This window comes from Sorex fumeus, unplaced genomic scaffold (genome assembly GCF_029834395.1).
Source record: "Sorex fumeus unplaced genomic scaffold, SorFum_2.1 ptg000122l, whole genome shotgun sequence".
NCBI classification, from domain to species: domain Eukaryota; kingdom Metazoa; phylum Chordata; class Mammalia; order Eulipotyphla; family Soricidae; genus Sorex; species Sorex fumeus.
The window spans coordinates 40,241,582-40,265,546 of record NW_026606179.1 but is presented as its reverse complement, the minus strand read 5'-3'; the positions used below and the strand labels follow the sequence as shown (position 1 = coordinate 40,265,546).

General features: G+C 54.3%; 1 protein-coding gene across 3 annotated transcripts in view; it reads right to left on the bottom strand.

The window, feature by feature from the left end:
• NDRG4 (NDRG family member 4) overlaps positions 1-21,807 on the bottom strand; it is a 36,347-nt gene extending 14,540 nt beyond the window's left edge. For 2 of the 3 annotated variants that reach the window (XM_056137240.1, XM_056137241.1), the window contains exons 1-2: positions 21,324-21,478; positions 2,593-2,687 (exon numbers count right to left, since the gene is read on the bottom strand). In XM_056137240.1, the coding sequence (XP_055993215.1) occupies positions 2,593-2,687; positions 21,324-21,360 (132 nt within the window). In that variant the 5' untranslated portion in view covers positions 21,361-21,478. Of the gene's footprint in view, positions 1-2,592; positions 2,688-21,323; positions 21,479-21,765 lie in introns of those variants that run through there. The other variant, XM_056137242.1, reaches the window with a different exon arrangement.
• Positions 21,808-23,965: the final 2,158 nt, after the last annotated feature.

The window sequence follows — 23,965 nt, the reverse complement described above, 5'->3', positions numbered from 1 at the left end:
CGGGAAATGCCCTCGAGAAGCAAGTTCTGGGCACATCAGGCCAGGGGCCTGGGTCTGTGTGGAGGAGCCATGGGGGCGTGTGGAAGCGTCCAGGGACAGAAACCAGAAAGCCGGATCCCATGCACGCCAGGCAGCGGGACACAGGGTGGGGGTGTTCTGGGGGACACATGGGAGATTTTTATTTGGTTTTTGGGTCCCACCTGGCGTTGCTCCAGGCTGAATCCTGGCTCTGTGCTCAGGGGTCACTCATGGCGGAGCTCAGGGACCCTGTGAGATGCCGGCGATCGAACCCGGGTGAGCCCCAGGCAATTCCTGCACTCTCTTTCTGACCTGGACACGAGAGTTTTTTTCTGTGCTCAGGGGTCACACCTGGCAGTGCATGGGGAGCACCGGAAGGGTTTTCTAGTCGAGACCCCGAGCAGACCGGACCCTCTGTGGGCAAGGGAGGGGACGGCTTGCTCTGTAAGTGGGATAAGGGCGAGAGGCTGTGAGGGGGATGACCTGTACCCAGGCAGCAGGAAGGAGGTGAGTCAATCAGAGACACGCCCCTCCCCACTCCGAGACATACACACACACACACACACACACACACACACACACACACACACATGCACACATGCACACCAGCCCAGCAGGACCCAAGAATATTCTGAGAAAAATGTGGGGAAATGAGCTGGGGGCTCCAGGGAGCCCTGCAGACGGCAGCAAAGTCCCTGCAGGCCAACGAGGCCGGTGTATGTGTGTGTGTGTGTATGTGTGTGTGTGTGTGTTTATGAGACAGAGAGACAGAGACATAGACACAGAGGCAGAGAGAGACAGGGAGAGACAGAGAGACACAGAAGAGAGAGAGAGAGAGAGAGAGAGAGAAAGAGAGAGAGGCCATGACCGGGCAGTTGGCAGGCCCTGGTGAGCGGGAAGAGCCTGGAAAGGTGCCCAAGCAGTGCCAGGAGACACCAGCTCAAAAAGAAAGTTCTAGAATGGGGCAAACTGCATCAGCATCCAGGGGATGTGGAGGCCACATGGGACAAGGCTTCCTTGGGGTAGGGCGGGATCTTGGGAAGCAGCAGAGAGGAGGGTCCCAGGAGCCGAGTTGGGGAGGACAGAGCTACTGAGGCCCTCGAAGGGGCGAGGGGGGAGGGGCAGCAGGCAGAGTCTCTGGGCAGCCGGTTGTGTGGGCGCATCCAGGGGCCCGGCCAGGCAGGACGGCAGGGTGGAGTGGGAGACAGACACTCCCCTGTGCCCTGTGACCCCATACCTCTATGCACGAGCGTGTGGGACCCTCCCTCCAATCCCCCTGAGAGCCACCATCTGTCCCTGCAGGCGGTTGCTGTCTGTGTGCAGGCTGGCTGTGGGAGACCGACTTTCTAGAAAATTCTAAGGGACTGCTCTCTCTGAACTACACTATTCTCTGTGGCTCCCTCTGGACTGAGTGCTCTGGGGGGGGGGGGGGGCGGCTGTTCAATCATTCCTGGGGAGCTGCTCGCAGATGGCGTTCCTGCTAAGGGGACCCAAGTTCTGTCCTTCTGGCCAGACCGTCTCCCTGTGGAGTCGGCCTGCCAGCCTTAGGGGGGTTTGGGCCTTGTAGCCCTGGTTCGGGTCCTAGCCCATCTGTAAATTGAGGGGGAGTGGTGGCATCGCCAACAGCCCTGGCACCCCAAAATCCACCAGCCGTGGAGCCGAAGCTTTTCCTCACAGGGAGGGGCAAGACAGGGCACCAGGCGTCACCACCACAAGAAGGGGGGAGTTTAAAAGTCATCACAATTCAATAAATAAAATTATAAAAAATAAGAAAAAAATTAAGGTGGAGTTCATGCACAATTCAATCAGCTAATCAGTGGCTGAATAAATAGCAGTACTCCTACATTAAAAAAAATAAGAATAAAAGTCATCACAGGGAGACTGGGGAGACAGCGCGAGGGCTAGAGCACACGATTGGCACATGGGAGACCTGGGCTCAGTCCCTGACACCACAGGGTCCCTGAGCACTGTTGAGTGTGAGCCAAAACCTGAAAAGGAGAAAAAAGGAAAGAAAGAATTCAGGGGGTCCGATGCCTGCGCTGTGACTCGGAGCCCTGGGGACCAAAGAGCCACCACACGGCCTCCTTTGGTCGTGTATGCATCAGAGTATGGGTAGAGAAAAAGGCACCAGTGTGATCCCTTGGGGAGCCCCCTCCCAGACAGGAAAGGCTCCAGCAGGGTCCCCCTGTAGCCCCCCCACTGCCTCAGCAGGGAGGCAGCAGTAGCCAGTATGAACCCGCTGGGTTCAAGGGTCCCCAAGTACCAGTGGTCAAGTAGGACATCCTTCCCTGATACCTGTGCAACCCCAGCCAAGTCAACCACCCTCTCTGGGCCACGGTTTTCTCATTCCTGGGACTAACTCTCAAGAGCCTCCCAACCTCAGAGGCAGCCGAGGCCACAGGTGCCCGGCAGGGGGGGATCCTGATCTTGGATGGGGAAGGTAAGCATGGCTAGGAGGGAAGGGGTGACCCCAAGTTCCGGGAGCTGGAGAGAGCGCAGGAGGGAAGAGGCGCCATTTCCCACTTGGCCGCGAGGTGGCGCCCTCCGCCCCGCGACCTTGAAGGGGCCACTCACCAGCTCGCCGCCTTCCAGGCCCCGCAGCAGCGGCTTCTCCTCGGGGAATCGCAGTTCCTGCAGCCCCGACATGGTCACGTCGTGAAGCAGGAGCCCTGCGGAGCGGGGACTAGGGTTGGACCACGCCCCCCAGCCCGACCACCCACCCCATCCCAGCCCTTGTCTTCCAGACGCCGTCTCCCAGACCTCCTCAGCGCTGGAGGCACGCTTGCTCCTTTTTTTTTTTTTTTTTTTTTTTTTTTTAATTTTTATTAGTGAAACACCATGAGGTACAGTTGTAGACTTACAAGGTTTTGTGCTTGGGTTTCAGTTATAAAATGATCGAGTACCCATCCCTCCACCAGTGCCCATTCTCCACCACCACTGATCCCAGTATCCCTCCCACTACCCCCACCCCATCCCCTCCACCCCACCCCACCTCTGTGGCAGGGCATTCCCTTTTGTTCTCTCTCTCCTTTTGGGTGTTGTGGTTTGCAGTAGAGGCACTGAGTGGCCAACATGTTCGGTCTATAGACTACTTTCAGCATGCATCTCTCATCCTGGGAGGATCCTCCCCACACCCTTTACTTGGTGCTCCCTTCTCTATCTGAGCTGCCTTTTCCCCCAGCACGTGTGGCTGGCCTCCAACGCTGCTTGCTCTTTAGAGCTAAAATACACTGGGGGGAAAAAAAGAATTAAAGCGAAAAAATAGTTGAAGAAAAGAATTAAAAAGTTAAAATATATGTCAAAACTAGAGAAAAGCAATGCAGGACGATGCCTGGAAATAGTCAAGTAAAATTCACAGAGCAGCCCAGGGACGAGGTCAGAAGCAAGAATCCCCCGAAGTGAGCAGGGATGCCTCCACCCTGTGGGACACAGAAAGAAACAGCCCAGGCTGGAGCCATAGCACAGGTGGAAGGGTGTTTGCCTTGCACGGGGCAGACCCGGGTTCGATACCCGGCATCCCATATGGCCCCCCAAGTATTGCCAGGAGTGATTCCTGAGCACAGAGCCAGGAGTAACCCCTGAGCATCCCATCGCCAGGTGTGATTCAAAAAGAAAAGAAACAGCCCAGGTTTGCTCGAGGGGAATGGAAGGGGGGGACATCAGCAAAGTGAGGGGGCAGAGATGTCCCCCCACGGGGCAATGGAGGCCCCAGACTCTCATTCCCAGGTCGCAGTCCTGCGCCTCTGAACCCCATGAGGGGAAGGCTCCCCTGAGCTCATAGGTGTAGACAAGCATGCCTGGGGGCATGCCTGAGGGCATGGAGGGGGCAGACAGAGCCCCAACCTTGGACTTCAGCACGCAGAGAGGAGAATGCACCGAGAGGAGACGGGCCAAGCCTGAGCTGGAGTCTCACAGAAGAACTGAGACCGGCCAGCAACCGGCAGGCGAACACAAAACCTCCGGTGAAGACCCGGCACTCTGGCCAGTGCATGCAGGGCCGGCAAAGACGAGCCCGCTGTAGCCCATTTGGGTTGGGTTTTGGTGCTCAGGACGAAACCAGAGTCTCATCTGTCCATCTGCTTGCACTGAGCTTCCCCGCCTCTGGTGTGCACTTGGATGCATCTTCTTGGAACGGCAGTTACGTGCAAGGCAAATGTCCTCCCTGCTGAACTACTGCTCCAGCCTCTGTTTTCAGCATTTTTTTTTTTTTTTTTTTTTTTTTTTGCTGTTTGGGTCACACCTGGCGATGCACGGGTTACTCCTGGCGGTGCTCAGGGGACCATATGGGATGCTGGGAATCGAACCTAGGTCTGCTGCGTGCAAGGCAAACACCCTACCTGCTGTACTACCGCTCCAGCTCGTTTTCAGCTTTTAAAGGCAAAGCTCTCAGCCTTTCCCCTGGGGCCCTACTCAGAGAAACATAAATAGTCCTGCAAAAACCAACCACATTATACATTCCCATCAACAGGCCTGACTCGGCAGAGGACAGAGAACAGTCAATCCCCTTGGGGGCTGGCAGCAGATGCCCCCAGAGGCACCCCAGCTTGGACATGGGGGGCGGGGGGCGGGGGGCGGGAAGGAGCCTGTCGCGGCCTCCTCCCCTCCCTCAGACGCTCGGGGACTTCCAGTGAGTGTCACAAAGACTGGGTCCCACCAGAAGAGGCCGGGACTCCCCCTGGAGTTGGCGTGGGGGATCGGAGGGGCCATGGCTGGGTCTCTTGAAGGTGTGTGGGGATTTGGGGGTCTCCTGAAAGTTCGCACCACACCCTCCTCAGGTGCTGGGGGGGGCAGTTCCTGCAGCTCCAGCCCTACACAGGATGCCCAGCTCCGCCCCCTGAGAAGTTTTGGTTATTTTTAGGAGGGTGTCCTTTTCCTGCACACCCCCACCCACCCTTCCTGCCGCCCATCCATCCTCCAGCCCCGGTGTGCAGTGCGGGAAGAAGGGCCCCCTGGGAAAATCCTCCCCCCTCAGCTTTTCTTCAAGCTAAGCCACGTGCCTCCCTGAACACCCAACTCCATTCAGCACCTGAGCACCACAGCGGGGGGAGGAGGGACAGGGAGCGGGTCCCTGCTGAACCCAGCCTGTCATGAAATTGCCCCTGAGACCACTGTCCCCCAGGAAGCTGCTATTGAAAGGCTGTGGGTAGGCAGTGCGGGGACAGATGGTCCGGAGGGAAGGGGGTCACCCAGAGAACTCAGGTCAGCAGGGAGGATGTGGGGCTCCAACAAGGGGGGCAGAGGATGGAATCAAGGGGACAGACAGTTCCCTGAAGGGCAGAGGAAGCTCTTCTAAGAAACCCAGCCCTCCCTTCCCCTCCTCCCTCCCCTCCCCTCCCCTCTTCTCCCCTCCAGTCTTTTTTTTTCTTTTTGGATTTGGGTGGCAGCCAGAAACACGCAGGGGAATGTCCAGTGCCAGGAATGAAACCAAGTCAACTGTGTCCAGCCCCCCACCCCCAGCTCTCAGGCCCCTCCCTCCCTTCCTCCCTCTCTCCCTCCCTTTTCCCACCCTTCCTTCCTTCCTTCCCTCCTTCCTTCCTTCCTGTTTTGTGGCCACACCCAGTGATGCTCAGGAGACTTGCTCCTGGCTCTGTGCTCAGAGATCAGTCCCTGCAGTGCTGGGGGACCATATGGAGTGTCAGGGACCAGCCCTGTGCACAGCAAGCACACCACCAGCTGTGCCGTCTCTCTGCTGTTGGACGAGGAGATGGGGCCAGGGACGAGGCTGAACAGGAGAACGCTTGCATTGCGGGGCTAAGGCCCCAACTCCTGCCCGCCTCCTCCTCTGCAACACACACACACACACACACACACACACACACACACACACACACACACAGAGTCAGAAAGGAAGCAAATGAGGGCTGGAGCGATAGTACAACGGCAGGCAGGACGCTGGCCTTGTATGTGACTGACCCGGGTTCAATCCCTGGCACCCCATGTGGTCCCCAGAGCACCACCAGGAGTGATTCCTGAAAGCAGAGCCAGGAGGAACCCCTGAGCACAGCTGGAAGCAGCCCCAAAACAAAACAAAACAAAACAAAAAAACCCAAACAAACAAAAAAACTCCTGAGATTGGTATGAGCCTCTCGCAGGGTTAAGCACAGATAAAGTGAGCACTGGGCGGTCAGGCCACTCTACGCAGACAGACTCTTTGCTCTTGACCCGTAAATGCAACTAAAGTAGCCCAGAATGACGGAGACTCAGCCCATCCTCTGCTTCTCTGGGCGAGATGGCGTTATCAGGAGCAGGCTCTGAGCACCCCAGCTGTGACCCCCACACAGACGAGAGAGGTCTTGGGGTCGCTCCGGGTGAGAAACAGAGCTTCCCTGGAGAAGGCCAGAGGGTCAGAAAGGTGAAAAAGAGTGTCTGGATTCCAACCCAGGCTTCACCCTGTCCCAGTGATCATGACCAACTCTAATGTTTTCTGTATCGGTGGAAAAGAAAGCAGATGCTGCTCAAGACTGTCCCCTGCCTTTCACTGTTTTGTTTCGAAGCACTTCCAGACTCACAGGGAAACTGAAGCAAAACCAACATCAGGGGCCCAGGACGGGCGCCTGCTCGCAGGAGGCGGCCTGGGCTGGAAGGACCCTCACAGCCCCTGAACTCTGCCTGCTGTGGTCCCCAACAACGGCGCCATTTCTCCACTGTGAAAGCACCGTTTTCTCTCAGGAACTAGCAGGTATCCTGAGGGAAGACTTCGAGTCGAGGCAAACATCCTGGTCCCCCTCATACAGAAAGTGGCGTGTTCACTCAGGGACGGGCTCACTTCATCCCTCTGCATTCCCCAGGGAAATTCTCCGAAGAAAGACCTGTCCCTTCTCTTCCCTTTAAAAATGTCTCCTGCCCTTTATTCCCCTCAGCCTGGACTCAGGGTGTTCATTTTCACCCCACGGGGCACAACTGATCGTTTCCCTTCTTTTCTGCGTGGTTCACATGGGGTCCTGTTTAGCCACCGGGGGTCCCTTCCGTTACCCCGTGTGGCCTTTCACCATGCACCCATCACTGCTTGAGTTTCTGATTTTTTTTTGGGGGGGGGTCACACCTGGCTGTGCTCAGGGCTTACTCCTGACTCTGGTTCAGGAATCACTCCCAGAGGGTCTCAGGGGACCCCCTGGGGCTCCAGGGATCGAACCTGGGTCAACCACATGCAAGGCAAATGCCCACCCAACGCTTCGGCCCCAAAGTTTCTCATTTTCTGACTCTGACCTTCCAAACTCATCCTGAATTTTTTTTCTCCCCACCTCCTTGCTAGAATCATCAACTGATACTCCAAAGAGCCCTTTTTCTTTTACTGGACGTGACTCTAAATGCAAGATCTGGGCCCTGGGAGTGTCGGCAGTTTTGAGGCTTCCCGCTTGGGGCTCTTCCCAGCAGTGTTGGCCAAGGGCTGAATCCAAGACAATGTTTCCTTCTAAGGCTGAGGAGGAAAATAAGTGCATTCCCAGCTGAGGACACTGCCTGAGAGCTGGCCTGTCCCCTCCACTGCCCCCCCCCCCCCCGCATGGGCTTCTTCCAGAGACTCCCGTCTCCTCCCACACCCCTAAGTCTGCACATCCCGGCACTTGGCACACCGACCTGTCCCGAGTGAGTGGGTGTGAGTGACTGTGCCTGCGTGTCCTGTGCAGGGCTGGTTGGCACCATGTGTCTTGTGCTGGAATCACCAGGCTAGGAAATGAACGGATAGAAACGACCGACTCTTATAAGAAACGCTTGGGATTTTCATCTAGAAGTCTGGTGATGTGTGTGTGTGTGTGTGTGTGTGTGTGTGTGTGTGTGTGTGTGTGATCAGGAATAAACTATAAAAACGTGACTCTTAAGTTGATTTTCTATCACTTATCCTATGGTCACTATGGTCACCTATGGTATTCGATATGCCAAACACAGTAACATGGTCACTTGATTTTGTTATATAGGTTACTTGATTTAAAGTAGCAGCTTATCAACAAAATGGGAGACTAATACCCAGGAGTGGCTGAGATTAGTACCAGGAATTTTGCTCCACGACTTGGAGACCAGCCACATGTGCTAGGGGAAAAGGAAGCTCAGATAGAGAACAGAGCACCAAATAAAGGGTGTTGTGAGGACCCTCCCAGGGTAGGAGAAGCATGCTGAAAGTAGTCTATAGACCAAACATGATTGCCACTCAATGCCGCTCTTGCAAAACACAGTACCCAAAAGAAGAGAGAGAGAACAAGGGGGAATACCCTGCCACAGAGGCAGGGTGGGACAGGGTGGGGTGGGGAGTGGGGGGGATGCTGGGACCCGTGGTGGTGGAGGATGGGCGCTGGTGGAGGGATGGGTACTTGATCATTGTACAACTGAAACCCAAGCACAAAAATTTGTAAGTCTATAACTGTACCTCATGGTGTTTCACTAATAAAAAAATTAAAAAAATAAAGTAGCAGCTTATGAAAACCAAGACTGCTTTGTTTTTGTTTGTGTGTGCGCGCATATGTGTGTGTGTGTGTGTGTGTGTGTGTGTGTGTGTTATACCTGACTGTGCTGAGAGACAACTTCTGGCTCCATGCTTGGGGGTTGCTTCGTGCAGAACTTGGGGACCCATATGGCGCTAGGGACCAAACCCAGGCTTCCAGAGTGCAGAGCATGTGTTCTACCTAGCTGAGTCATCTTTGCGGCCCCAAGAACCTACAAACTAAGTGAAGACTTACTATGTACAATATACATGCTGACGTCTACATCTATCCATGCATGTATACAGACCTCAGAATATGGAATTTATACTGAGAGTTCTAATTCCAATTAGCCTACATAATTTAACTTTCCTCCTTTCTTTGTGATTTTTTCCCTTCCATGATGAAAACCTAGCTCTTGTTATATATATATATATATATATATATATATATATTTTTTTTTTTTTTTACTCATTTGTTCATTTCCAGCATAGACACAAAATGATTTCAGAATTGTTACCCAGGTAAGTTCAAATTCAGATATATATTTTTTGTACTTGCTCCCCCCCACCCTGTCTTGGTACTTTATTCTTTTAGACTCTGACATATATTTGTTTCTGTTTTTTTTTTTTAATGGGGGGCTGGAGCGATAGCACAGCGGTAGGGCATTTGCCTTGCACACAGCCAACATGGCCGACCCGAGTTCGATTCCTCCACCCCTCTCGGAGAGCCTGGCAAGCTACCGAGAGTATCTCGCCCCCACCACGGCAGAGCCTGGCAAGCTACCTGTGATGTATTCGATATGCCAAACACAGTAACAACAAGTCTCACGATGGAGATGTTACTGGGCCCGCTTGAGCAAATCAATGAACAATGGGAAGACCGTGACCGTTGTTTTATGGGGGAAGGATCAATCCTGATGGTGGCCCGGGGGACCACAAGTGGTGCCAGGGATCGAACCCATATCGGCTGCGTGCAAAGCAAGCACTTTACCCCCTACACTAGCTCTCCAGCAACACTGGCTTCTTCTGGGCCTTTGATATATGCCATTCTCACTGGTGTGAGGTGATACTTCACATAATTTTGATTTGCATTTCCCTGAAAATAAATGATGAACATGATTTCATATGCCTATTGGACATCTGTATGGCTTTTTTTGGGGGGAGGGTCACGCCCGGCATTGCACAGGGGTTACTCCTAGCTCTGCACTCAGCAATTACTCCTGACGGTGCTTGGGGGATCATATGGGATGCTGGGAATTGAACTTGGGTCGACCGCATGCAAGGCAAACACCCTACCCGCTGTGCTGTCGCTCCAGCCCCTGTATGGCTCCTTGAGGAAGTATCTGTTCATCTCTTCTCCCCATTTTTGAAAAGGAAATTTGGGGTTTTTTTAAAGGTGTTTTATGGGCACTTTGTCTTGGCTATCAGCCCTTGGTGGTATGAAATACAAATAATTTCTCCTGTTCAGTAGTATGTTTGTATTTATATGTTTATTGTTTGTGGGCCACACAGTGGTTCTCAGGGATTCCTCCAGGCTCTGAACACAGGACTCACTCCCAGAGGGCTTGGGGGATCCTACGGGGTGCCTGGGATGGAACCCGGATCAGTCATATGCAAGGCAAATACCCTACCCACTGAACTATGGCTCCAGTACCTTCGTAATGTTTTGCTTTCTTTTTTGGGGGGGTCACACCTGGCGATGCACAGGGTTACTCCTAGCTCTGCACCAAGGAATTATCCCTGGCGGTGCTCAGGGGAACCATATGGGATGCTGGGAATCGAACCCGGGTCAGCCGCGTGCAAGGCAAACGCCCTACCTGCTGTGCGATTGCTCCAGCCCCTACCTCAGAAATGTTTTAAAACTGCAGTCAAAGCATCTTTCTCTAGGCTAAAACTTCTTAGTTTGAAATAGTCCCATTTATTTATTTAGTTAATTTTCTTTGCCAATGGAGCAAATGATAAAAAATATTTCTTACGGTCATGTCCTAAAGACTTTTGCCAATGATTCCCTCAATATATTTTATGATTCCCTTTCTCATCTTAAAGTCCATAATACACTTTGAATTTACTTGATTATGTGATTGAGACGGAGTTTCAATTCATTCTTCTTCTTCTTTTTTAATGTGACTAAGCAGTTTTCCCAGGACGATTTGTTAAAGATGCTTTCCTTCTTCCACCTAATGCACCTTGCTCCTGTATTATTAATTAACTCTTCATGAATATGAAGGTTTGCTTTCATGCTTTCAAAATAAAACATAAATACATGTTTTTATTCCAGCAGCACACTGTTTTGATGACTACAGTTTTAGAGTATGATTTAGTCAGGGAATATAATGCCACCCGTCTTCCTTTTATCTAAATTGCTATGGTTATTTGAGGAGTTTAATGATTCCTCACACATTTTAGCATTGTTTACTGTAAGACCATAAAGAATGCCATTAGAATTTGATCAGGATTGCACTAAATCTATGAAATGCTTTGAACAGGACGGGGTTCCTTTGACAGTATTAAGTCTTCCAGTCCATGAAAATAGACTGTCTTTATGTTCACTGTGTCCTCTTCCAGTTCTTTTAATAATGGTTATAATTTTTGATGCATACATCTATCATGTCTTTTATTGCTAATTATTAGTCACTTGATGATTTTGGACAATCATGATCACGATCACGACCACCCTGTTGTTCGTCGATTGCCTCGAGCAGGTGCCAGTAACGTCTTCTTCGTCCTAGCCCTGAGATTTTTTTTAAAGTGCCATATTCAAGGCTTTTTCAGGGTTAAGAGAATGAGACCCATCATTGTTACTGGTATTTGGCATATTGGGTATACCACGGGGAGTTTTCCAGACTCTGCCGTGTGGGCAGGTTACATTTGGTAGCCTGCCAGTTTGTCCAAAGTAGGAATGAGATGATAAGATGTTGCGCAGCCGCGAATGTGGCCGCGCGCTTCCGGGAGCTGAGTGTGATAATCTCTGGATCCTGGCCGTTGTTGGAGTTACATGGCAGTTGGTGGGTGTAACTGTCTAGTTACTGGCAGGTCCAGTCCCAAACCCTGCAGGCTTGGAGATCTCAGCCCCGGGTCCCACACACCTGGGTTCCTCTGCCAGTTCTTTTATGCGTGAGGCTCATCCAAGTGTGTGGAGAGTGGTCCCAGCATGGCCTTGGCTGGGCCCCGGAGGTCTTCAGCTGTTGAGCCCTGGTGGAGACAGTCAGGCACAGGGTAGGAGACTCTGCCTTGTTCTCTCCCGGGAGCTGAGTGTGATTTTGGACATTGTTTAAAAATATTTTTCTTCTTATTTGTTGCTTGCATATAGAAATATAGTTTTGTGTGTTGATTTGGTAGCCTGCAACTTTACTGTAGTCATTTATTATTTCTTGAAGTACTTGAGTGGTGTCTATAGGATCTTATGTATATATATATATATTGTGTCAATTGAAAATAGTCATAGTTTAACTTCTAATTTGGGTGTCTTTCATTTCTTTTTCTCGCTTGATGGCAGTGACAAGGACCCTTAACTCTGTGTTATAGAATAGTGGAAATGGAAGCCGGAGCAATAGAACAGCAGGTGAGGTGGTCACCATGCACATGGCCCATCTGGGTTTAATCACCAGCACCCATAGGGTCCCTTAAGCAGTACCAGGAGTGACCCTAACTTAGCCCAGTGCCAGGAGTAAGCCTTCCACACTGCCAGGTATGTCCCCTAAAACAACAAAAGCAAAAAGAATAATGAAGAAACTGTGCATCCTTGCCTTGAGCCTAATATTCAAGGGAAGATGTTCAGTTTTCCACCTCTGAGTTCATCTGTAATATTCAATTTCTCTCTTCTTTATGACTAGGGTAATGGTGATTTCACGGAAGCTGTTAGGAAGAACTCCTGTTTTTCTGATATTTCAGAAGCGCTTGAGTGATGAGTACAGGTGATAAGTCCAATTTGAATAACTGAAAGGGCTTGCTAGTGAGCCTATCTGGATCTGAACTTTGTGTTTTAGTTCTGTTTTATCATTTTTATTGTAATTTAAGAAACATGGTTACAATAGTGTTAACATTTATGGTTTTGATGTACAAAGTTACTACAACTACACCACCACCAAAATGCCCAGGAGTTTCCACCACTGTCCTTATGTTACTTATAGTTCACCTCTTCTCCCAAGCCCCCATCACTGATGATTTCAGTTTTGAAACCAAAAGCCAAGGGTTTATTCTCATTCAGTACCGTCTATTCCATTGTTTTCTTTCTCTGTAAACCATAGATGAGTGAGATCAGCCAGCATGTGTCCTTTGCCAACTTCTCCAACTGCTCAATATGATGCCCTCCAGACCCATCCAAGTTGTAGCGAATGGCAAGATTACATCTTTTTTTGACAGCTGCATAATATCCCATTGGATATGCAACAACTTCTTTATCAGTTTATCTCACTTGTTTCCATATACTGGCTATTATGCTTAGTGATATCATGAATATAGGTGTGTATGTATCTTTCAGATCAACGTTTTTGTGTTTGAGGAGGTAGATACCCAGACCTGGAATCACTGGGTGATATGGAAACTCTTGTTATTTTCCTGGGAAGTCTCCATACTATTTTCTAAGGAGACTGAACCAGGTAACATTTCCACCAACAGTAAATAAGAATTCCTTTCCACCAGATCCCTGACAACTCTGGCTATTTCCAGTTTCCAGATATATGTCAGTCTCAGTGGTGTTATTTCATTTCAATGTAATTTTGATTTGTGTCTTCTTGATAATATGTGATAATGAACACTTTCATATGCCTATGAGCCATTCATAGGTGTTTTCTTCTAAATGTTTTTCCTTTGTTATTCCTCTTAATGTTGTCTCATAAATCGCTTTTCAGTTTTTCCTATTTTATTTTTAATTGTTTTGGTTTTCTTTTTGGTCCACACCAGGCTATGCTCAGGATTTATCCTGGATCTGTGCTCAGGGATCACTCTTGATGGTGCTTGGAGGACCATATGGGTTGCTGGGAATCAAACCTGGGTTGGCCATGAGCAAAGAAAGAACCCTGCCTGCTGTTCTATCTCTCTGATCCCAGTTTTTTCCATTTAATAAAACTACTCCTTTTCCTCTTCTTTACTAATGATACTGCATAACTTGTCTTCAAAGTAACTGACTCAACTTCCAGTTTCTCTTGTTCTGCTATTGTATCTTGTTAGTGTATTTTATTTGGTTTTAGGGCCACAGATGGAAATGTTCAGGGGTTACTCCTGGGTCTGCACTCAGGAATTACCCCAGTGATGTTTTGGGTACCATATAGGATGCCAGGGATCAAATCCGGGTCAGCCATGTGCAAGGCAACACCCTACCCACTGTTTTATCACTCCGACCCCATTGTTAATGCATTTTAAAACTGAACTGCTATAATATTTAGGTCCATCGTTTCTGTTTGGATGATTCTTTTCACCCCCATCAATCTTTCTTTGAGTGTACTGTCTCTTCTGCTTCATTTCATTGAACATCTATAACGCTGTTGCTTAGAAGTCTTCCTCGGGTACTTTAGTAAGTTCTGATGCATTGAAGACCTTCCTCTGGGCTTCTGTCTCCATCCGCTAAGGCAGCTGAATTGATTCTCCTGTCCCCCTTCTACCTGGTGCCACGAGCAATGACCCAAGCACAGATTTCCCTTAGCAGAGATTGGGGGTTCGTGTTTGCAAGATTGAGCTGGTGCCTCTAGTTCTGGGTTGTGTGCGCTGGGATGGCAGTTGGGAGTATATGGTTGCGAGTGATCTGTAGTTCTTCCAGAACCAAGATTTTGCTGGCCTGAGCTCTGGTGCGAGGTTCACAGCTGCTGGTATCTGGGAGTTGTTACAGAGTCAAAAGTCCAGCCATCGTGACTGCAGGCTGTGATCACACGCGGAGGTTCTTAAAGAGAAGAGTCATGCTATTCTTTTTTTTTTTTTGCCTTTTTTTGAGTCACACCCAGCAAGGCACGGGGTTACTCCTGGCTCATGCACTCAGGAATTACTCCTGGCAGTGCTCGGGGGACCATATGAGATGCTGGGAATCAAACCTGGGTTGGCTGCATGCAAGGCAAACACCCTACCCACTGTATTATCGTTCCAGCACCCGACAGCTATTCTTGAATCCTTCCTTTACCCTGCTGGCTGGAATACAGATGTTATACGGATCTTGAGGAGCCATTCTGACCCTGAGGAGGACACTGGAGGTAGAAGAGTGACATACAGGAAGAGTTGGGGCACCAGGATTCTTGGTGGCCTAACCCCAGACTCTGCTGATAAAAGAGACAAACCCACTTGCATCTTTTTTTATGTGTTATCACCCCAGATTTTCTAACACCTGCAGTTGAAGCCAATCTAAATTCGGCATACTTTTCTTAGAGACCTATCCTAACGTGACAGAAGAAATCAAAGTTGCATATCCAGCTTCCTCTCTCCAGGTTCAATGCAGTTCACATTTTCTCCACCCTGAGACCTTTAATATCAACATTACTATAAATGGTGGTTCCTCAACAAAATCAACAGAAGAAGAAGCCAGCCCCTCCTGCCCAGGCCTCCCGGGTTCGCTGTATCAATGGTAACCGGGACCTGCATTCAACAGTTCAACCCTCTCTGGTCCGAGGCATCACCAGTTCTCAAGTTTCTCGGACACAGGTGACATGAGCTGTGTGTCTTTGCCTCGTTTGGCGAATTTCCCAGAAAGGAAGAAATATGCGTCCTGGATCTTTGTGTGAGATTCAAGGTGAGCGGAGGGTCCACACCTCAGTCAGCTGGAAAATGCAAGGGGCTTTCTGACTGGGTGAGTCTCCCACAGGAAGCCCCTTACAGCCCTGAAATGGCTGATTCTTTTTTTTTTTTTTTTTTTTTTTTTTTGCTTTTTTTGGGTCACACCCGGCAATGCACAGGGGTTATTCCTGGCTCTGCACTCAGGAATTACTCCTGGCGGCGCTCAGGGGACCATATGGGATGCTGGGAATCGAACTCAGGTCGGCCACGTGCAAGGAAACGCCCTACCCGCTGTGCTATTGCTCCAGCCCCATGATTCTTGAGAGTTTCAGGGAGTGACATTCACTTGGGAGAGAAGCCCCTGTTCCAAACAGGTCTGACATTTCCTGCGAAAGGCCCTCTGGGGCAGGGGGTCCGGAAGCCAACGCCCAGGTCCTTTCTCCTAACTGCAGCCGGGTTTCCCTTGGCAAACCTCCAGCCTCTGCTCAGCAGTCCAGTCGGCCCAGCAGGGGTGACCACACCCCGAAGGGGCTGCGCCTTTGTCCACCCAACTGTCCCTTTGCCGGACACTGACGCAGCACCTCCATGGGCTGGGCACCGAACCAAGCACTCCAGATAAAACACTGGCCATTAGCCACGAAGTTACGTCCTAACCTTTGCAGAACTATCTTAGATGGGGGCAGGGCAGGCGGGAGGGTTAGGCGGAGGATCAGCAAATCTGTGTGAGTTTCTTTGGTGGGTGGGATGAGACGAGACAAGGTCAGAGAAGGGCGAGAGGTGGGGGAGGTAGGGGGGCTGCCAGGGTGTTGGCTGTGAGACGGGGGCAGGAGGAGCTGGGGAGCACTCCCAGGGTGAGTCTGGGGTGCGCTGGGGACCCATGGCACCTGGAAGCTGTAGAGAGATGGGTTGGAGATGTGGAGGGATGAGTCCAAGAGCTGAGTCCAGAGGCAGCATCTCACTTGAGCCCTGAGAGGGTCAGAACAACGGTCTGGTCCGATGAGGCCCCTGGGAAGTGGTGTGTGTGTGTGTGTGTGTGTGTGTGTCTGTGTGTGTGTGTCTGTGTCTGTGTGTGGTGTGTGTGTGTCTGTGTGTCTGTGTGTATGCGTGGGGGGAAGACTGGACTCCCTCCAATAAAGGAGGTGCCTGCCCCCCCCCCCCCCGCACTGTGTGCTGGCTGGAGGTAGGGGTGGCAGCAGTTCCTGCAACACTCCCAAGGGCAGAGGGGCCGGGATGATTCCTAGGTCCTGCCAGGCTTGGAGAGCCCCGCAGGTGGATGGCTCAAGAAGAGCCTGGGGCACCGGGGCTGGGGTGTGAGCCCTGCAGGGTGGAGGATGTGCGGGCAGCAGCCACAGATGCGCTGGGGAAGACCTGGGCCAGTGGCAGGAGCATTGGAGGAAAAGACTCGGGGAGAGACGGGTCACACCGAGAGACTTGGCATCTGAAGTGCCGAGACAGGGAAGCCAGTTAGGAATGAGTGAGGACACAGGACCCGGGAGGGAGGTCCAGAGAGGAGACAGCAGGCGAGCAGCCTGGGCAGCGGGAGGCTGTGGGCACTGCTGGCCTGTGGGACACTGTCCCGGGTGACCTCCTCGCTGTACTCAGGGGACGCCCTTCTGGAGTTTGCCCAGAAATCACACTCCCTGCACACAGCGCTTTTGTTTGTTTGTTTGAATGTGTGTTTGGTTTGGTTTGGGGGAACACCCAGCAGTGCACAGGGGGACCATTGGGATGCTAGGGATCGAACCCAGGTTGGCTGTGTGTGAGACAAGAGTCCTGCCCACTGTGCTATCTCCCCAGACCCTCCCTGTTCAGCTATATTTCTTTTTTTTTCTTTTCATTTGTTTTTTTTTTTTGGGGGGGGGGTGCTGGAGCGATAGCACAGTGGGTGGGGCGTTTGCCTTGCATGCGGCTGAACCGGGTTCAATTCCTCTGTCTCTCTCAGAGGACCCGGCAAGCTACCCAGAGTATCCCGCCCACACTGCAGAGCCTGGCAAGCTACCATAAGCGTATTCGACATGCCAAAAACAGTAACAACAAGTCTCACAATGGAGATGTTACTGGTGCCCGCTCGAGCAAATCGATGAACAACGGAAGGACAGTGCTACGGGGCAGTGCTACATTTTTTGGGGGGGGGGGCATACCTGATGATGCTCAGGTATACTCCTGGCTTTCCACTCAAGAATTACTCCTGGCGGTGCTGGGGACCATATGGGATGTCGGGGATCGATCCAGGGTTAGTGGCGTGCAAGGCAAACACCTTCCCCACTGTACTATTACTCTGGCCCACAATGCTGTTTCTTAAATTAGAGCTTGACGTTCATGCCAACCACAGTCACTGGGAAAAGTCAGAAAAATAGAAGCACCGAAGCGGTAAGGACAAACAGCGTCTACTCGCTCTCATGGGCTTGACCCAGCACCCCGTGCCTGATCTTCCTCGGTGCTCCATCTCCTCCCCTAGAGAGAACATCTAACCACACAGCAGGCGATTCGGAAGTGTAGTTCGAACTCCGGAGCACAACCTCCCACCCCAGGGTTTCAGCCCTGCACGTCATCCATCTGGACGACATCTGGCAAGCAGGTGAATGAGCTCTGTGCCTCAGTTTCCCCATCTGTAAAAGGCGGAGAGGACCCTGCCATTCAGAGGGCTGCTGCGATGATGACTTCATGGGGCCTGTCACAGGGGGACGAGACCTCGGGGGAACAGCCACGTGGGCACGACCACGCTGCCCAGGGCATCTGGGTGACCGGTCCTCCTTGCAGCCAGGGCTGACCACACTCTCTCTCCTTAACCTCCTCCTCTTCCTCCTGGGCGCCGCTAGGCTGTTTTCGGCAGTTTCTCTCTGTCAACAGCCCCGCACAGACACCTCTGCACACCTCTGGAACGGAAAATTCGGGCGCTGACTCACAGATCACACGTGTCTGGGAGCTTTGGATACGTCGCCGCCACCTCGCGCTGGGTAAGTAGCACCAGGTTACCCTCCCGGGGCCCCCGGAAACAGCCGCCTCTCCCCCTGTTTGGGGGCGGCCCTAGGCACCCCCTCCTCCCCTTCCCGCTGGACTCCCCCGCTCGTCTCTGCAGCCCCCAACCTCATCATTGTGGCACTCTGGGAAGCAGTGAAGCGTGCCAGAATGGGAACGGGAATCCGCGATTCTATTTTCAGCCGCCTGGGAAGGGCGGTGAATTGATGCCTCAGTTTCTCCATGGAAAGGGAGGGTGGACCCCGCTGCCAACAGCCAAACAGGGGCTCAGCTGGGTGTAGCCTCTGAAGCCAGTGCGATGAACACCCCACACGAGAAGGGCACCAGGAGCCTGACAGAACGGGTCCGAGGCTCTGCCTTCCAAACCCACATCAAGTGTGTCTTTAATCTCCAGTCCAGTCCCCAGGCTCCCAGGGGACTCCGTCAGACCCCGGGATCTGCCCGGTCACCGCTCTTTCTGACTCCGAGCTGCCTTGTGGGCACAGGGAGCACAGCCACACAGACACCGGCCACCTTCCTGCTTGGAAACGCATGGATGGATGCTCCCCGCTGACCACAGCGCACCAAGAGACGGAACAGCCCACTCCGAGGGCCGGGTGCCTGTCCACGGAGTGGGGGACCGGGACAAGCTAGGTGCAGATGTGACACTACTGGCGCCTTCTCACCCTGCCACGAGACCTTGCTCCCAGGTCGGACGTGCTCAGAGGACCAGGAGAGCTCCAAGGGTGCTTTGTCGTGGGAACCCCAGCATGATTCCCGAACTGTGCCCTGAAACTCACTTTCCCAAGCCCAGTGCTCCCCAAGGCCCGCAAGGGAGCCTGGAACACACCGCGGGCCGTGACAATTGATGGATATGAGCTTCCCCTGGGACCCCCAAACACTGCCGCCCCCACCCCCAGTCTCTGGTCTGGAACTGAAAGGCTGGGCTGGACGAGACCACCCTAGACAGCCTGACCAGAGAGGAAACACTCCTGGGCGTAGGTCTCACTTTGTCCTGTCACAGAATCCCAGGCCTCCTGGGGGCCCCTGGGGCTCATGTGAGAGACCCCGGAAAGAGCCAGACCATCGGGAAAGACCGACATCCGGTGAGTGGAGGAAGTGGGGAGGGAGGCACCCGACGTGGAGGCGGCCACTCAGGGCCAAGGGCACGACGACCACTGTCCCCGTGACCCGTTCCACACACTTGCACCCCTGACTGCTGAAGCAGCATGTCCAGGGTCCCTGCCCAGAGGGAGAGTGAAGAGTGGCCTCAGGCCAGGTCAGGGGTTGGGGGGGACATGGTGACCACCAGGGACACTCTGCATGGCAGAGCAATGGGAGGAGCCTGACGGGAAGGGTGAGACGTGCCACTGCCTCATTCGAACGGGGGTGTGAGCGTGGAGGGGGAAGGGGCAGTGGGCCCCGAAGAGGGCAGTGGCTGTGGGGCTCAGCAGAGCAGCCATGTGAGCCTGGAGGCATTCAGCACGCATTGAGCGCTTGCTGTATACGCTCCCCCCTTCCCAGCCTGGCCCGCCACACACTGTCCTACAAGGCGAGGCTGCCACCTTATCCGGATGCCTGGGAGATGGCATCAAGAGCCGGGGAGAGACCCAAAGCCCCTGGGGGCCAAAGCCAGGCTGGACAGAGAGCCACTTCAGAGACAAGGAGATCAAGGAGCTAGGGTCGGGGTGGGGGGGGCAGGTCCGGTCAGGCGTGACCCTGGAGAATGCTCCAGAGCACGGGGCACCCGCCTGGCCAGAGACCACAAAACTGCAGGCCCAGGGACTGTGCAATCAGGTGGGGTGGGGATTTAATTTCCATTTTGTTTTTATTATTTTGGGGTCACACTTAGTGATGCCCAGGGTTTCTTCTGACTCTGTACTCTGGGGTTACTCCTGGTGGTCTCAGGGGACCAAATGGGACACTGGGGATCGAACCCGGGTCAGTGGCATGTACACAAGTGCATCAACCCCCCAAGGTGCTGTCTCTCTGGACCAAGGGCTGGGATTTGAACCCAGATCTGGGAGAGAGGAAGGGAGTGAGAGAAGAGGCTGATGGAAGAGACTGGGGCGGGGTGGGCTAGGGTGGGGGTGGACAGAGTGAGGGAGGAGAGCATCGGGGTCCTGGGGGGCCAAGGACAGTAACCCAAGGGGATCTGTCCCAGTCAGGCTAGAGCCTCAGACCCAGGGAACTCAGAACCATAAGCAGGTGGAGTAAAGAAGGGCTGGGACTCCTGGGTCAGGACAGGAGGGCACAGCACATGGGGACCCCCTCCCCCCCCTCCCCCCCCCCCCCACCTTCCAGGGCTCTGAGGACCAGGGACTGTGCAAACCTCCATGCAGCAGCGTGAGGATGTGCTCAGATGCGCTCAGAGCCTGTAGGTGCCTCTGAAGTCTGGGGGCGCCGGGGCTGAACGGGGTGCGGGTGGGCTAACTGGGGGAGGCTCGAGCACTGGGTAGCTCCTGAAGTCAGAGCCCCAACCCCAGTCCCTCATCCCTGTACGCCCCTCCCCCACTCCCGCCAGGAAATTCTTTCCTTGGGGTCCGTTTCAACCACGTTCCAACCACCACGGCGGCCACTCGGCGGCCACTCGCTGCATCATCTCTCTCTGGGCTCTCACCCCAGACTGTCTCAGCGAGGGGCACCCCCGCGCGGTCACCAGTTTGGGGGCTCCTGGGCCCTGGGCAGTGACCTGGCCGGCTGGAGTGTCCGGAGTCCAGCTGCTCAGCCAGAAGGGGCTGAGTGTCCCCCTGGTCAGTCCTGGGGGCGGGGGGGGTGGCGGTGTCTCCTTTCCCTCCTGTCCGGCTCCGTCCGCTGCCCCAGGAGCACCGCACACCCTTGAGCCCCCCACCCCCAACTCCTTCCCCCTCCTCCTGTGGATTCAGAGGGGCGACTGTCCACTTATTCAGCGGGAGACCCCCAGTCATCGGTCCCTCAGTGTGGCTTTCCACTTCCCCGGGCCACGAGTCTCCACTCGGGGCAAGAAACTTCTCGGCGGGAGCCGCGCGGCGCGGCGCCAGGGGGACCTCGGGAACAGGAGCGCGGCGGCGGGGGGTCTCGGGGACCCTCCGCTCTGGCGGGAGGCGGCAGCGGCTCTGAGCGCCTACGGGGGACCTGGGGCCGCGGGACTCGGAGTGCAGTGCCCCCCACCCCAAGTCCGCGCCCGCGGGGGCCGCGCTCGGCGAGCGGGCGTCGGGGCCCCTCGCCCCTCCCGCTGGGCCGTGCACTGGGCCGGTACCTGTGAGCAGCTCGAACCTGTGTCCCAGCAGCTTCATGTCGGCGGCGCAGGCTGGAGCGAGCCGGGAGCAGGAGGCGCCGCCCGAGCCTGGAGCGCTCTCGCCGCCCCCCACGCCGCGCTCACCCCTCCCTCCAAAACGGTTTAAAAAAATCCACCAATTGCACGGCTGCGCACCCCTAAAAGGCGCCCGGAGCCACCTGGTCGGGGCGAACTCCACCAGGAGGCGGCGACGGGAGGGGCCCCGCGCCCGCCGCCCCCAGAGCCGCCGAGGGGGCGGCGCGGACCGGGGGTGCGGGGAGGGTCCCCGAGTCCGGGCGCGAAAGAGCCGGTGGTGGTGGTGGTGGTGGCGGTGAGGTCCGGCGGGGCCGGGACGCGGGGGTGCGCCCCGGCAAAGAGGAGTCTAGGGTGCGGGGCGGCGGAGGGTGGGGGTCCGCCGACTCACCACGGGTGCCTTGAGCGCGATGCGGGATGCGGGATGCGGGGCCTGGCGCGGCGCGCGGGCGCAGGTGCGGGACCCGGAGCCGCGCGGCTGGGGGCGGGGGCGGACTGGGGGCGGCGCACCGCGGGTGGGGGGGGGCGTGCCCGGGGCGGGGCGGGGGCGAGGGGCGCGGACTGCACCCCGCGGTACCCGGGGCGCTCCGCAGGCGGGTGACCGGCCTTGCCCCCTCCCCCAAGCCTCCCAGGGGGACACCCCAGCCAGGTGGTGACGCCCATCCCCGCCCCCAGCCCAGCCCACCACCTGGGCACCGCTGCGCTGGAAGAACTGGGAATTTAGGGCCCTTGGGGCATGGTCCCCCATTTCTAGAGTCTGGGGGGGTTTTCTTGGAGAACCCTGGGGGTCCTACCCAGCCTGGGGAGGTCTGATCTCACCTTGGTTCTCCCGGAAAGGTCCTTGGGATGACCCCCTGACTTCTGCGAGGCCCACTCCAATCCCACCCTGTGTCCTTGCTCTCCTGGATCCCCCCCGCCCCCCCAAACCGGGAGAGCCCGTCCTCGGCCTGCACTGAGGGGGGTGGGCATGAGGGAGTTTAAGGAGCAGGAAAAGGCCTTGGCGGGGCACGTGCCCCAGGTCCTCCCCATAGTCCCCAGAGGGGTAGCACGTGGTCACCCTGCAAGTTCTGGATGGGATAGCGGTGGGGAGAGGGGACCCCTGGGCTTCCTGGCAGCAAGATGGCATGAAAGAGACCCACTTGCAGTATGCAGGAGCTGGGAGATTTGGGGCCCCCATGGGTTGCAGGCTTTCGGGGTGCAGAGGAGGCAGCGAGCCTGGGGGCGCCTCACGGTCTGGGGCTCACTTACCTCGCAGAAACCCCTGCCTCTCCTCCTCCTCCTTGGTAAAGGGGCTGGGGGGGGTGTGAGCGGGGACAGAGGGAGCCCCTAAGTCAGTCCAGAGAGAGGTCTGCAGCAGTCCCAGGCGCACACGCCGCTCCCACGTGTTCTGGCCCTGCGGGGTTAAGAAAGTGCCCCGGCCTGGTCCCTCGGCGTGGATGGGACGGCTACGCACTCAGAAGCTTCCCGAAGAATCAAATCTGGAACCTAGACAGAAATATGGAGAGCCATGTCAACCACGGGGGCTGAAGCTCTACTAAATAGTCGCTATTATTTTGTGGGGGTAATTGGGCCATACCAGCAGTGCTCAGGGCTTACTCATGATGCAGTGCTCAGAGGCCATTCCTGGTGGGGCTAAGGGGATCCCTGCGGGGTGCCTGGGATGAAACCGGGGTCAGTGAAGCACAAGGCAAGTACCTTAACCTCTGTACTATCTCTCTGGCCCCTCTTTTTTACTGAGAGAAAAATAAATGGCTATATTTTTTGTGTGTGTGACTAATTCCCCCCACCCTTTTTGTGGCTCACAAAGTCACTCATCACAGCTGTTTCTGGCAACGTTTCAACTCCAATCCCACCATCAGTGTGACCTTCTCTCCACTACATCCCGTTTCTCGTCTCCCCACCCCAAAGCCTGCCTCCTCATCAGGCACGGAATAATTTACTTTATATTGCTTGCTACAATAAAATGGTAAGTGGAATTATCAAAAAAAAAGTTCAGTGAAAGAAAATTTGTGAAAATTGTTATATTTCACTCTTTGTGAAAACCGGTGTTATTAAAGTCCTTGTCTGAGGATTTGCTGAGCTGTTTGGTGCTAGCTGAGCCTTCTGTGTTGTATTTTTTTCTTTTTCTCTTTTTGGGTCACACCCGGCAATGCACAGGGGTTACTCCTGGTTCTGCACTCAAGAATTACTCCTGGCGGTGCTCAGGGGACCATAGGGATGCTGGGAATCGAACCCGGGTCGGCCGCATGCAAGGCAAACGCCCTACCTGCTGTGCTATCACTCCAGCCCCTGTGTTGTAATTTTTGCTAATTGAGCTTAGCGGGCTTCTATGCTACTTCTCCATCTAATTTGCTGTGCTCCTACTGGGCTGGCAGTATTGTGGAATTTGGAGGCATGTGCAGCAGCGCATTCCGGGAGCTGTAGAACTGGGATGATTCTGTGAAACTGGGCTTACAGAACCCCCCCGAGGCTGTGGGGAGGGGGTTTAGGGTGGGGGCTGCTGGCGGAGGGCTTCTCTGCCCCCACTCAGAGAGGGTCCGAGAGTTTTCACTCCGAAGACAGGTGTGCCTGGGAGTTCCATCAGCTTGGCA